This window comes from Notechis scutatus, chromosome 1, assembly GCF_049901735.1.
Source record: "Notechis scutatus isolate UNSWTSFEM ecotype Mainland chromosome 1, rNotScu1.2, whole genome shotgun sequence".
Classification (NCBI taxonomy): domain Eukaryota; kingdom Metazoa; phylum Chordata; class Lepidosauria; order Squamata; family Elapidae; genus Notechis; species Notechis scutatus.
The window spans coordinates 179,780,368-179,794,847 of record NC_142009.1 but is presented as its reverse complement, the minus strand read 5'-3'; the positions used below and the strand labels follow the sequence as shown (position 1 = coordinate 179,794,847).

At 41.5% G+C, this 14,480-nt stretch overlaps 2 protein-coding genes across 3 annotated transcripts in view; one reads left to right on the top strand and one right to left on the bottom strand.

Annotated features, from left to right (window-relative positions):
* Positions 1 to 6,843, top strand: part of AKAP19 (A-kinase anchoring protein 19) — a 69,803-nt gene extending 62,960 nt beyond the window's left edge. Inside the window, exon 3 of the transcript XR_015746475.1 lies at positions 4,449 to 6,843. The gene's annotated coding sequence lies outside the window, so the exon portion shown is untranslated. The remainder of the gene's footprint in view (positions 1 to 4,448) is intronic.
* HIBCH (3-hydroxyisobutyryl-CoA hydrolase) overlaps positions 1 to 10,253 on the bottom strand; it is a 50,190-nt gene extending 39,937 nt beyond the window's left edge. Inside the window, exons 1-6 of one of the 2 annotated variants that reach the window (XM_026668002.2) lie at positions 10,111 to 10,253; positions 9,005 to 9,047; positions 8,343 to 8,477; positions 7,250 to 7,334; positions 6,843 to 6,923; positions 5,864 to 5,916 (exon numbers count right to left, since the gene is read on the bottom strand). In XM_026668002.2, coding sequence (XP_026523787.1) covers positions 5,864 to 5,916; positions 6,843 to 6,923; positions 7,250 to 7,334; positions 8,343 to 8,477; positions 9,005 to 9,047; positions 10,111 to 10,154 — 441 coding nt within the window. In that variant the 5' untranslated portion in view covers positions 10,155 to 10,253. Of the gene's footprint in view, positions 1 to 5,863; positions 5,917 to 6,842; positions 6,924 to 7,249; positions 7,335 to 8,342; positions 8,478 to 9,004; positions 9,048 to 9,751 lie in introns of both variants that reach the window. The other variant, XM_026668004.2, reaches the window with a different exon arrangement.
* Between the last annotated feature and the right edge of the window lie 4,227 nt (positions 10,254 to 14,480).

Below are 14,480 nucleotides of genomic sequence, written 5' to 3'. Positions count from 1 at the left end.
CTCCTGAAGCCGTTTCCAATAACAGATAGTGGAGGTTTGAAATCAGAGCTTCCCTTCTCCAAGAAAATGGTTCCACAATTTTATCTGCCATTGGGACATAAAGTCCTCTTCCACTGTCAAAATGCAATATTATACCACTATGTGGACCTGGCTCTACAGTTAAATGAATTAGACATACATACATATAATTAGACAGTTAAAAATAATTGTGTATAAAACATTAGACAGCTACTGTCATTAGATGTTAACAGATTGTACATACTAATGCTGAGATGTATGGAAGAGCAATGAGGAAGAGGGAAACAGAGAACCTGTCACTCAGAACCACTGCAGGAACATAATTAATGGAAACCAAGCTAAGCCAAAAGATCTTTTGAACCCAGTTGCCAGAGAATTTAATGGAAAGGTATTGTCACACTGCATTTTCCATTAGGAATTCTATAGAGGCATCTACTTGCTCACTATAAGAACAGAACACTGAATCAGATGCTGGTTTTGGATTAACTATCAAGGTTTTTTTAATATGTGCTTTTGATTTGAGCTTTGGATAAAGAAATGTATTTCATAATTACACCAACATCTACAACCCAGTATGTTTGTTTATATGAATTAAAAGTATGTATCTTATTGCAATCCAAAAAAGCATCTATGCACACATGCAGCTCTTACTTTTCCTCCTATCCATATTAATACAACTTTTAGTTCACATTGTGCTTTTTCTGACACTGAAGCTACATTAGCACATATTTACAAACATGATACAAAAAAAGAGAAAAGACAACACTTCTTGAACAGAAACAACAAAAAATATTGCACTACAATAGCTTTAGCTGGGACATGAATAGATTATTCCCAATCACCACAGTACTTCATTTACTTAGAATTCATTTAAGCTGGAACAGGATTGTCAATACCTATACATCTGGCTATTGTTAATTTAAACTATGTTTTAATTCCCATTTGTATATACCCCTCCCAACTAAGGATAATATATGTGTAATGAAAGCTCTAGAACAGTGGTCGCCAACTGGTGGGCTGCGGCCCACTGGTGGGCCGTGAGAAAATTTTGGTGGGCCGCAGAGAAATCTCACCCCCAGAGCACCTCCACAAAGCAATTAATCCAGGCTGTGCAGAAACACAAGGCTGCGCCGCCCACATGGCCCGCAAGAACTCTCCCCGCCCACTCACTCCTTACCTGGTAAACTTGCCTGCTAAATTGATATTTTTCCTTTTCTCGACCATCATCTGTTCTGCTGTGGTGGGAGATTTAGATTAGCTAGGAAGCAGGAAATGGTTGGATTTCTTGCTTTCTACAAGTCTTTAGATCTTCGGCTGGCTCAGCATAGCCGAACCTCCCTTAGGACTGAAGGTTTGCTTGCAAGCAAATTCAGTGCAGACTCACAGCAAGCAAATTTGAGAGACTGAGCTAGCCGATGGCAGATAGATAGATCACTGAATGATTCTGTGAGCAACTCAATCTGCCTGTCTGCTTTGCCTGATTTTGGGTAAAAGTTGCTCATTTTTTATAAAAATCAATATTTATATAAATTTATAATATTTACATACAAGCCATGCCCAGCCAGTCACATGACCATCAAGCCACACCCACAAATTAGGCCACACCCACAAAACTGGTTAGTGGTCCCTGGGATCTAAAATTATGAGTTTGGTGGTCCCTGAGGTCCAAAAGGTTGGCGACCCCTGCTCTAGGAGACTACCATCACACCAGATGTGTTGGTTTTTGAGACGCTTCAGGGCTCTTAGCTGTTTCTTTCAATAACAGACCAGCCCAACTACCCTTTTAGAAATCCTAGGCAATTTGCACATGGAAGCAAACCAACAGAAGTCAATGGGGTTTGCTCCTTAGATGCCTTTTTTTGTTCTTGATGAGAAATAACTTCCATAAACTCCGTGAGGACATTTTTGAAAAACAATAGTAAATAGACTGCTCCTGTGGTGGAATAAAACTGCTGTTATCTGAAATTTCCCTTGCACCTTTTACCCTGGTAAGTTATTTCTGCTTCACTATTCCCAACAGAAACAGGAAGTCATTGGTCTTTAATTTGTTACATTCATTCCACCAGGAGCTAGTCACAGAGAAATCACAATCTGCTTTTATTTTTATACAGCCATCTGCAGCTTTATTTACTGATGCTCCCCGTAAGAAGACCTTTTACTACATAGTGCTAAAAATACTATAGATACTTTTAACCTATTTATATTTTCATGCATGCTTGTAAAAATCAGCTGCTAACATTGCCTAATCTTTTGGCCTGGTTCAAGTGCATTCAAAAATTAGTAAGAAAATTTAATACTGAATAAAGGGCTATGAAAATTCACTACCGATGTTATATGATCAAATAAAATATCCTTATTGCTGAGTCACCAGTAGAAACAAATCTGGAGCAAAAACTGGATTCTCAGAGAACTTCAAATCGTACATACTTCCTCACATAGCCTATTTCTCACTTTTGGTTTTGGGAGGGTGGGTACTTCAAGTCAGTGTTGTCTCTTGGCAACTGCCTGAACAGGTTTCTTCAGTTTTCTTGGTGAAATTTTTGGAAAATGTTTTGCCCAACACCATTCAGTTGGCTTCTGTAACTAAGGCTGGGCTACACCTTCATTTTTATAAGCAATGACTCTGTGATAGACCAGATTTAATCAATGAGTAGAAAACAAAACATCCTAAAAACCAGTCTTGTGAACATCAATTTGGTTCCTGCATTATATGTCTTATTGGACTAATGTAATCCATTTAAAACTCAATTTATTCCATTTACGTGCATTTCTAGTCAACCGATGGCCTGAAACGTTCTTAAAAGCTTCAGCTGCCTTGTTCAAAAGGAAGTAGTCTGCTTTCTGTTCTGTTCCACCTCCAATATTTTATCTGAATTGCTGTTTGCCTGTTCTGCCTCAGTTCCATTTGGCCACAAGCCATCTGAAAACATATGATTTCAGCAGGAAACTCTAAGTCAACTGACAAAAAAAGATACAATTATCTACTATTTCAGGATGCATTTTAACCATGCAAGGCCCATCAACAGTTTTGCTTTAATTTGGCTGCTACTGCAAACAATTGTGAGACACCTTTACCTTTTTGCTATGCAATGCATCGAAGTGTGATTTAGGCATAGTATGAATGAACATTGGCCAAATGTTATTTATTTAGTAAACTATGGTTAAGCAAACTCTGTCTTAAAATAGATCCAGTCTGCATCCAAATCTTACCTTTTCAAAGATGTCATTACTGTAAGAATGTTTAGATATAAGATACTCCTTGGCTTGCAGCCATAATTGAGACCAGAACTATGGTCATAAGTCATGCAGGTGGTTAAGCAAGTCATCACATGACTGACCAATTTCATGACTTTTTTTCTGCAATGATCATTAAAGGAATCACCGTTATAAAGCGAATGCCACAGTCATTTTTGCTGAAACTCTCAATGAATGAATGAAATTTGTTTCCTACCTCACAGTTCAGAAACTTTGAGTGGGTTATATCAAATTAACAAAAAAAATCCAACAATTATAAATATAAAAATGCATTAAAATTACAACAATTAAAACAAGCTAAAAACAAGAGTTTGGAAGGAAGAGACAGGCTGCCTTCTGTGTTAGTGTACAATCACCTTCATCCAGCAGCTTCTCCCAAGGACCCCATGCCAGTTGATAAAGCCAGGTTTAAAGGCTTTTTCTGAAGGCTAAAGATTTCTGACAAAAAACTCTGTAAATTGTGGCCATGTGACCACCGGATGCTGTAAACAGGCTGGTTGCCAAGCACCCAAAATGCAGTCATAACTGTGGGAATGGCAGCTACTGGAACATCAAATCCTAGTCATAAGTATCTTTTTTTGGTAAGCTGATGCTAAGCAACTAGTCATAAGTCAACTGAAACAAATAATTTTGCCTGGGTCATTGGATATCAGCAAGGTTACTTGATTAATCCAATTTTTACTCTCCTTTTAAATTTCAATTTTATTCGTGTTATTTTTTTGCATCATATATATAGCGTTTGAGAGCCAATTTTGTGGAGTGGTTAAAGTCACTGGGCAAGCTACCAGGAGACTGTGAGTGTTAATCCTGCCTTAAGCCTAAAGTCAGCCAGGTGACCTTGGGCCTAGTCGCTTCTTGTGAGCCTTAAGAAGGAGGAAGGGCAAACCACTTCCAAAAATATTGGCAAGGAAATTGCATAGACTTGTCCTAGTAGACATTAGGAGTTGAGACTGACCTGAAGGAACGATGACAACAAAATAATACACTGTAAATTGCTAATTTAGATCATATAGTTATTTTTAATTTGACATTTATACTTTTATTTTTTTATTAATGTTGTTGTAATTATTTTGGTTAATCTTTCCGTGGTGGTGGTGGTGATTATTATTATTTTCTTTTATTTATACTACTGGTATTATTATATAACTACAATATTATTTTTATTCTTTAATAAGGCAAAAACATACACTTTCAACTCCCCCTCAGTACCTGGAAGTTTAAACCTTGAGGAATTCTACAGACATCCTTGTATACAAGAGGATAGAGAAGTGCATACCTGATCTCAATAGCACATTTTGGAATTGAGTTGTCTAAGAAGCCAGAAATGGAAAAGAGCAAGCTGACTTCAACAACCTCCTTCCATTCTTACATCTCTGCTCTAGTGCCTGAGAATGGGCTGAAGTCTCATGGGATTGCTCAATACAGCTGAGGAACTAAGACCAAGTCCTGAATAAACATTGTTTCCTTTGGTCATTCCCCTCCTTCAATACTGGATTTTCCTGTCTGGCTCAAATAAATGTGTGAAAGTCAAGCAGCAGTATCAGTGATCTTGATACACTGGTTTCTCAGCCTACAGAGATTATGACAGCTTGACAAACTAACTGATCTGCAAGCCACATCCAATATTGCTTTGGGTGTAATGGGTGACAGTCTGCACCATCACTGCCCCAGTGAGGATCGTTCCAGAGCCTGCATATAATGAAAAGGGGGTCTACACAAGCCTAGTGACTAGACTACATCATTTGCAGTCAGACAATGATTACACCTAGCTTTTTAAGGATTGACTATTCCCAAGGGAGCAGAAGAAGAGAAAGATACAAGAGACAATAGGAGAACATTCCCAATCCTATGTAAGTTAAAGCACACAACTGCTTTTCTTTGCAAAAGGCAAAGAATAATACAGTGCTTGTTATTATGTGCTTGTTATTATGCATTTGTATTCAAGCACTGCTTATGTGACACCATCCAAATATTAGCAAAAGGAAGCTAGATTCTACAAGCAGTATGCTCTTTCCAAGAGCACAAACCTTTAGCACAACCAATGTAAGATGGTCATTGGCATCATACTGCTAGTTATGTAGTGGGCAACAGTACCAGGCAGAAATTCCTTCAGTAACTTTCTCAAAAAAAATTGTATTTAAAATCGGGTAGAATCCCTGATTATCTTGTTTGTTTAGCCTTTATTTGCTATAGAGGTTGTTCCTTCCCAATGCTGTTTCTTAAATAGTTCCTCCCTACTCTTTCATCTACTGTTTTTTTAAGACACTTTTCACCTTGTACCTTTAGATATTCTTCCTCCTGGAATAATGTCTTTTAAAGTATTTTCATTTTCCTTACCATAGTTGTTTGGGATTTTTGCATCCAAAAATAGTTTTTTTACTAGTAATTTAACAAAGCAGCATGATGAACATTCAGTATGAGAAGACAGAATTATTGTGAACCTTTTCTTCTTATACATATATAAATGTCAATTTTATCCATCAAATAAGATTGCTTGAAATTACTGTAGCTGGTTCACCCACAATTTTTAAGACTAGTTGTGAACACAAGGCAAACCAATCTGTTAATTGTACAGAATGTTTCCACTTACACCGCCCATCGTAATTCCATCAATAAGTGCCACATAAGGTTTCTTGCAGGTACCTGTTAAAAATTATACAACACGTTATCCTACTTAAAATATTAGAATGCACGCTTATCTAAAGAAATACCTCTTTATAATGTGAACAAAATGTTCAAAGGGGGAAGTTTAAAAAAATCAATCCTTTTTTTTCATCATTAAGAGCATTTTAAAATATATTTTTATATTTAAGATGCTGGTTTTTTTTTCATTGTTAATGCTGTTTTGGGAGGAAAAACCAGCTGTTCATTTAACCTGACTACAATAATCACCTTGTAAAACATAGCAGACACCAAAACGGAAAAAAAAGCTGGCAGTACCACAATTAATAACCAGATTAAGATCTACAGGAATGGTGCATAAAGAAATGCTTATTTTTTCATTGTCTAAAGAAAAACATATTAAATGTCAGATAGGTCTCAGCAAGGAGAACATTCCGTAATCAGAGGTTTACATTTTAAATGTGGAAATACCATTCTTGGAATAACTTAAGAAAAAATGAAAAACCAAATAAACAAGAAGGTTTCAATATCCCATCTTTAATGTTTTTTACTAGCTTTACTTATATAGTATGCAATATAACCATGAAATGGGGACACTCTTAGCAGGAACTGTAGGTAAATACTACTAAGCATATATTCAAATAATATAAATTTTGCACATAAGGGGATATAGCACTCAGTCTTTATCTTCTGGGATATGATGTTAAAATGATCTAAGAAAATAATTTGAAAACCCTTTCATAAAGTTTCATTCTTGTCTGCTGTGCTTCTTTAAATGAACAGCTTTCACTCCTAAATATGGAAAAGAGTTCCCCATCAAAGATACCAGGCAGAACAGGCTTTATTGGCTTACACGATAAATATCTATTATCTTGAAACAGAATTTTCACTGCAGAGATCAAGTCAAAAAGAAGTTATTAAAGGGATACTATAAAAAGTACACACACCAGTGGCATTGTTCAATCTGTATTCTTCTCTGAAAAAATCTTTTCTTAATCTGTCGCCATGTTTTCCTGCTTCACTGATAGCTAAAAAACAAAACAAATGTCAAACTTAATGATGACAACATTTAATATTGCAAAATATTCCTCATTTTTTCTTTCCGTCCAGCTTCCATAACTCCTTTCACAAGTTAGCACATTCTGTTAACTATGGTGAGCTAGGATAGAGAGTGGATCATCCAAAATCAAATGAGGCCTGAGGAAATGAAGTCCTTTCAGGTTCAAAGATAAGGAGTTCATGTCAATAGGCCATCCTGGTATTAGCACTCAATGGAGGGAAGGATGCTATTTCCTTGGATTCAAAACCAAGGACAAAGCCCTGAACTTCATAAAAAAAATGTTCACATTCTCACCTTTTATATCACCTCCAGCACAGAACACTTTTTCACCAGCTCCCTTTATTAATATTAGGTAAGTTTCAGGATCCTGCTCCCACTTCTGAAAGAAATAATAGGAAGAAATGGTTCTGAGGGCGTGGCTTAGGTGGTGGGTGTGGCTTGGTGATGTGACTGGGTGGACATGGCTTGGTGGTCGTTATTGGCTGAATGTAGCCAACTCAATATCACTCACATCGAGGCACGCATCTCCTCGCCTGACCTTTCATGACTGTGGGAATGCTGCAACAGTCGTAAGTGTGAAAAATGGTCATAAGTCACTTTTTTCAGTGCCATTGTAACTTTGAATGGTTACTCCACACAAGCAAAGTACCAGCAAAAGAGGGGGGGGAAAACTCCAGAGACGTTCCTGAGACAGGAAGCCTAGTCCTGCCAAGAAGGTAATAAGGGTTAACGGAGAGGCAGTTTCTGTAAGCAACACCAGAATGTTTCCTTCCTGCCTTCCTTACAGGATTAGGCCAGTAATTTCTTCTAACAACCGGTTCTCCAAACTGCTTAGAATGTTAACAACTGGTTCTACCGAATAGGTGCGAACTGGTAGAATCCCACCCCTGACTAGAAGTGCCATCTTTGTTTAGCCAGTCTCATATGTCTTCTGTCAACCCATTCATCAATTGCTTTACAGGTAGACTTTAACTTACAACAGTTCATTTAGTGATCATTCAAAGTTACAATGGCACTGAAAAAAGTGACCATTTTTCACACTTATGACCTTTGTAGCATCCCCATGATGATGTCATCAAAATGCAGATGCTTGGCAACTGACTCATACTTATGATTGTTGCCGTGTACCAAAGTCATGTTGTGACCATCTGAGAATCCAAGTCAATGGGGAAGCCAGGTTCACTTAACAACCATGTTACTAGCTTCTCAACTGCAATGATTCATTTAACCACTATGGCAAGGTTGTAAAATGGGGCAAAACTCAATTAACAAACATCTCACTTAACAACATAAATTTTGGGCTCAATAGTGGCTGTAAGTCAAGGACTACTTGTATTTAAAACACTTTGGTATTGTGATAACCTTAGTTTCATGTAACGCCACCAACCTTTAACTGGGGATAGATCTGTTGAAGCATGGAAAGAGTAAGTGCATTCAGAGCTTTTGGTCTGTTCATGGTAATAATGCCAGCACACCCTCTTTTTTCCAAGAGAACTTCAGCTGAAGGATCCTTCGTCATACTCTGTATGGAATGACAAAGATTTTAATTAAGCTGATGCTCCAATGACAGATTGGTTGGCAATTCTATATAATCTGCAATTCTGCAGAAGATATTAAAAACATAATTAGTATGTACTAAAAATGGCTATTTTTAAGATAAGTACTTTGAACAGAAAACTACAGAAGTACCCAATACTGACTATAAGAACCTCCACCAATTTTGAACAGAATACTCCAGACATAGAACTCTTTCTTACATTCCTTATAATACCTTTGGTTAGCCCTTGTTCTTAATCTCATTCTAACCATATTATTTAACTATCTGATGTTCTTCAGATTTTACCCTTATCCTGTCTTGAAACGGAAGATTACCAGATTATAGTTTTGTCACAAACTTCCTTCATTTTCAAAACTATTTTTCCTTTTGCCTTGAGAGATTGCTATTTAAAAAGCACAAATCAACAAACTCATTGGCACTGAGGAATTAGTCTTTGCATTCTGGCTATTGTATTTTAAACAAATATTTATTCACCCAACTTCCATACTTACTAAGTGTCGTAGTGTGATTTGCAACCTGCTAAATGGTTTCAATCTGAAACAAGAAACTCAAGGTCAGACATATCTCTGCCACAGCAAATGTAAATACATAAAGCAAATTATATATTTTTGTTAGACTTGTTTTTAGACATGTCTTTCATTCTACTGCATATTTCTCAAAATGATAAATCCATTTGATGCAGGTTTTTTTTTCAATATACAGTACAAAGATTTTCTCCCTCTATTGCTCTGATACAAATATATAACTTCAAGAATACCGGGCAGACATATGGGACTTCACATGACTTTGGTACAGTTTTCTCCTAATGCTCTTTCTCTACTGTTTTCCTCTGAACATCGTAGAATCTGGGACTCAATAGAATGACATAAAACACGTGGGAAATATATTTGTACTAATTAATAAAGTCCATCTGTTTTTAATTTTACATTTTTTTATCCTGTCTTTGTTATTTTTATTATTTTATACATATGCAAAGCCCAATTCTCTATCCTAATTTCCAAACAGCTGAACACTGATATTTTTGATTGTTTATTTCGTAGCAGAAAATTAATTGTCCCTGCCCTTGGATGCAGGGCAAGCTCCAGTGGTCTCAGATCACTCCTTAGTCCCGCAATGCGAATTCAGTTGATAAATCAAAATGTTTGCCCTTACAGTTCAAGCTTGCTTACAACTAGGAACACCGATTCAATCATTTATTATCATGTGCAGTGCAATGCCATGCGCGAGAAGATTTCTACCGTTTTGGTGCTCAAAATCGGCTAAGTATCTTTTGCTCGCTTGCAGCGCGTTATCCATGAGAGGAGGGAGCAAGTGTAATCTACGCTGTGGACGCCCAGCTGACACCGTCTCTCCGGGGTTTCATGCGTGGCCATACACGCAACATGCGAATCGAGCTTATTCAACACGGCAGAGTTCAACTATCAGAACTCCGAACTCGGTGGGACTTTTAAGTAAATCCCCGGGGACAGCGGGACCGCTCAGAGCAAGCGGAGAAGGAGGGCTGTGGTTGTTGGGCATTCCTTCAATCCCCCTACTCCATCCTACTAAGGTGGCCGAAACTGAAGGTATCCTTCCCCTTTCGGTCGTCGGAATCTACCTGGGAAGACACTTCCGCATCACAGGGGTCACCAGCAGCCCCATCACGCCACCTTCTGCTCACGCCCTCCCCCACGACCCGCCCGAACAAGGAGCCGCTTTGAAGGCGCGCCCTGATGACGTCATCCAAACGCGCTGGAAGGCAGAGCGCCCGCTGCCGCCTAGCACGTGTCCCAGAAGCGAAGCGGTGGCAAGATCTCGTAGTCTGGATCAAAAATATCGAGATTTGGATGAATTCTCCTGACGCAGAAATCTCTCACAGAGCATAACTTTGCTATGCACTCCACGTTTCACATTAAGGATGGAGAACAAGAGGCAGCCAACAATTAGGCATCGCTGGCCGTATGGCGGTGACTGTTCTGAGTTGACAGCCAAACATCCCTCCCCTGTTACAGTTATTCATCTGTGCTTTTAGCGGTTCCAATAATGCATTTCAGGAAATGGGCATTTCGTATCACAAATTTTTTTTCGTATCACAAATGGGCATTTCGTATAGCCTTAGGGAAAAGCAAGCAAGAGTAAACCACTTCCTAAAAACTTTACCAAACAACAAGTAGGAACTGGTAGGTAAGCAGTTTCCAAGAGTCAGTACTGACTCGAAGAGACTAAAAAGAAATTTATTTGGCGGAGGAAAGGGGCAGCTGGTACGATCAGGTCACCGATACATCGGATAGAAATCTGGATCTTGCCCATATTTTTTTTTTTATTTTTTATTTTTATTTTTTTATTTTATTTGTCAATCGCTTACAAGATAATAAGTACAAGTATAAACATAGTTATGAAGACATGAAATGGATACATATAAGAAAAATAAAAAGAAACAATAGGACAGGGACGGTAGGCATGTTGGTGCGCTTACGCATGCCCCCTATTCCTCAGTGTTGGTTTTCTTGCTCTGGAGGTGTTGTGGAGCGGCGGTAGATACGAGGCAGACACAGCTAACAGCGAAAGGCTTTATTCGGTGAATAAAGGGTTGCTGCGGCTGCCGGGGCTAACAGGCAGTCAGCTGGCGGCAACAGCTGATGCCTTTTGACAGCTCCTTTTATAGCCGGCTGTCAAACGGCATCAACCAATGGGAGCGATCGGCGCTCCCGCCAGAAACGCGGACCGGATTGGGAACTGTCAGTCAGTGAATACAACACTCCTTTCCCCCGGCCAGGAGCATGCGTAGTTCTTTAGATAGGCCGGCCGCCTGCGCTGGCGGCCGGATCGCCTTAGTCCGGGTGGATTTTCAGCTGGGAAGGAGTCCTTCTTCTGGGTTGTGCTGGAGCCTGCAGGAGCTGGAGTTTCGTCGACGAGCGCCTCTGCTAGAGGACCAGGCGGCAGTCCAGGTAGGCTCCTTCACTCGGCTTGCTTCGGGAAAGTCTTAACGCGTGGTGGGTAGACCGGTTCGCTTGGCGGGGAAGTCTCAGCGCTCGGTGGGTAGACCAGTTCACTTGGCGGGCAGCGTCGGCTCCGTCCGGCATCGGCCACTCTCAACGCCTGGCACTGCGTGGTCGACCGTGCCGCGTGCCGGTCTCCAACACCTCCTCAGCTGGTCGATGTGCCGACGCCAGGTACGACCGTCGTCCAGGAGCACCCTGTAGGACTTAGGCCCCGTTATAGCCACGACTTGCCCTGGCACCCATAAGGGATGGCCAGCGTAATTCCTTGCATAGACCAGGTCATGCAGGGCGAACTCCCTGGCCTGGCTGTCAGATGCCAAAGGGGTAACTGGGGTGTAATGGGGGTGCAGCCTATCCAGGGTGGTTCTAAGGCGTCTGCCCATTAGGAGCTCTGCAGGGGACTTATTGGTGGTGGTACAGGGGGTTGTGTGCTGGGTCAGTAGGTACCTGGAAAGTTTGGAGTGCCAGTCAAGTGGGCCAAACCTCTCCAGGGCCTCCTTTACTGACCTGACTGCCCTTTCAGCCATCCCATTGCTAGCAGGGTGAAAAGGGGCTGTGAGAGCGTGCCTGATGCCCAGGTTGGCTGCAAAGACCTCAAATTCGCACGAGGTGAACTGGGGACCATTGTCGGATACAAGGGTGTCTGGGAGGCCATGGGTGACAAATACTCTAGTTAGGGCTTTTGTGATAGCAAGAGTGGTTGTGGAGGGCAGCAGGGCCAGGTCTATCCACTTTGAAAACGAATCCACAATGACTAGGAAAGTTCGCCCATGCACAGGGCCTGCCAGATCAATATGCAGCCGGGACCAACGGGCCCCGGCGTCTTCCCACCTGGCAAGAGTAGATGATGGTGGAGCTGGCCTGGTAGCCTGGCATGGTTGGCACGTGCTTACCCAGCTGGAGATCTGGGCATCCATGCCTGGCCACCATACGTAGCTGCGGGCCAGGGCCTTCATCCTGACGATGCCAGGGTGGCCTTCATGCAGGACCTTTAAGACTGGCCCTTGTAGTTTAGCAGGGATGACAACCCTTGTTCCCCACAGCAAACAACCCTGTAGGGATGACAGCTCCTGCTGGCGAGTCTTGAAAGGCAGGAATTCAGGGGTGTAATGAATTGCTGGCCACCCCCTCCCCACCCAGTCCAGGACTTGGGCGATTACCTTGTCCCTTGAGGAGTGAGCAGCAATGTCATGGGCAGTAATGGGCAGGTTGAGATCGTTGACCTCGAAGATAGCGTGGATGGGTGCAGGATCTTCAACCGGAACAGGCAGAGGGCATCGACTGAGGGTATCTGCGGGGCACAGGTTCTTCCCCGGGCGATGAATCAGCGTGTAAGAATAAGCAGCCAGGAATAGGATCCATCTGGTCATCCTTGGGGATAGAACCTGAGGGGTTTGTTTGTCCCCAGACAAAAGGCCTAACAGTGGCTTGTGATCTGTTATTAGTTCGAAATGGTACCCAAAAAGAAATTCATGAAATTTTTTAACAGCAGCAACTGCAGCCAAAGCCTCTTTGTCAATTTGGCTGTAGTTTCGTTCTGCTGAAGAGAAGGTTCTTGAGAAAAAGGCAATTGGTGCCTCAGAGGCATTGGGCAGCCTGTGGCTCAGAACAGCCCCTACGCCAAAGGGGGAAGCGTCTGCAGCCAGGACTAAAGGTAGCTGCTTGATTGAATTGAATTAATACTGCATTGGATGTGAGCAAGGACTTGACGGATTGGAAGGCATGGGCTTCCCTTGGTCCCCAATGTCAGAGGGATTGTTTGTCCAAAAGTCTGTGCAGAGGTTCTGCTATGGAGGCTTTATGTGGAAGGAATGCAGTGTAGAAATTTAGAAGCCCTAAGAAGGCTTGAAGCTCAGTCTTGTTGGAAGGTGTGGGTGCCTCGTGGATAGCCCTGACTTTGGACTCAATTGGGTGTATACCAGAGGCGTCAATTCTATAACCTAAAAAGTCCACTTGCTTAGTGGCAATGGTGCACTTGTCCCTTTTAAGTTTAAGGCCATGCTGTCTGAAACGCTCAAGGACTGCTCTGACTCTATGTATTAGTTGTGGTTTATCCATGGCTGAAACCAAAATGTCCTCAAAATAAGGGACTACGCCTGGGAGTCCTTGGAGAAGCCTCTCCATTAGGGATTGAAAAATCTCAGGGGCTACACTTACGCCAAACTGGAGGCGCCTGCACTTAAATGCACCCCTATGGGTGACTATGGTTTGTAATTCTGCAGTTTGGTCATCTACAGGGAACTGTTGGTAGGCCTGGGACATATCTAATTTTGCAAAAATAGTCCCAGGCTCAAAGGAATGTTGGATGACAGGGACAGGGTAGGCGCTGATTTGTAGGAACCTATTCAGGGACGTCTTGTAATTAGCGCAGATTCTCACGTTGCCGTCTTTCTTAAGCGGGGTGACTATGTGGGTCTCCCATTTCGCAAAATCTACTGGTTCTAATACCCCTTGCTTTAGTAATTTATCTAGCTCCATATCTAATTTGGGGCGGATAGCAAAGGGTACCCTACGTGGTTTCAGACGGATGGGAGTTGCCTGTGAGTCTACATTGAATGAAATAGGGGTACCAGAGTAACACCCTAAATCTTCGCTGAATACATCAGAATAGTCTCTGAATAGAGTATCTACTTCAGAGGTTGAAACAGCGTGGATACCAGTTATGCTGAGACCAAGAGCAGGGAACCAGTCTAATCCTAGCAAACTAGGGAGGGCACCATCTACCACTACTAAAGGCAAGTGGCCTTTGAAGTTTTTGAATTGGATTAAAAACTTGCCTTTCCCGAGGACAGGGATGGTCCTGCCTTGATAATCACGCAGAGTCAGGTGGCAGTTCAGGAGCTTCTTCTTGGACATCCTTGGAAGCATCTTCTTTAGAGTTTCCCAGGAGATTATGGAAAGTGCAGAGCCCGTGTCAACTTCCATCTTGCAGGGCTTACCTTCTAAAAAAACAAAAATACTTATTTTGTTAGAGCCTGTTGTAGTA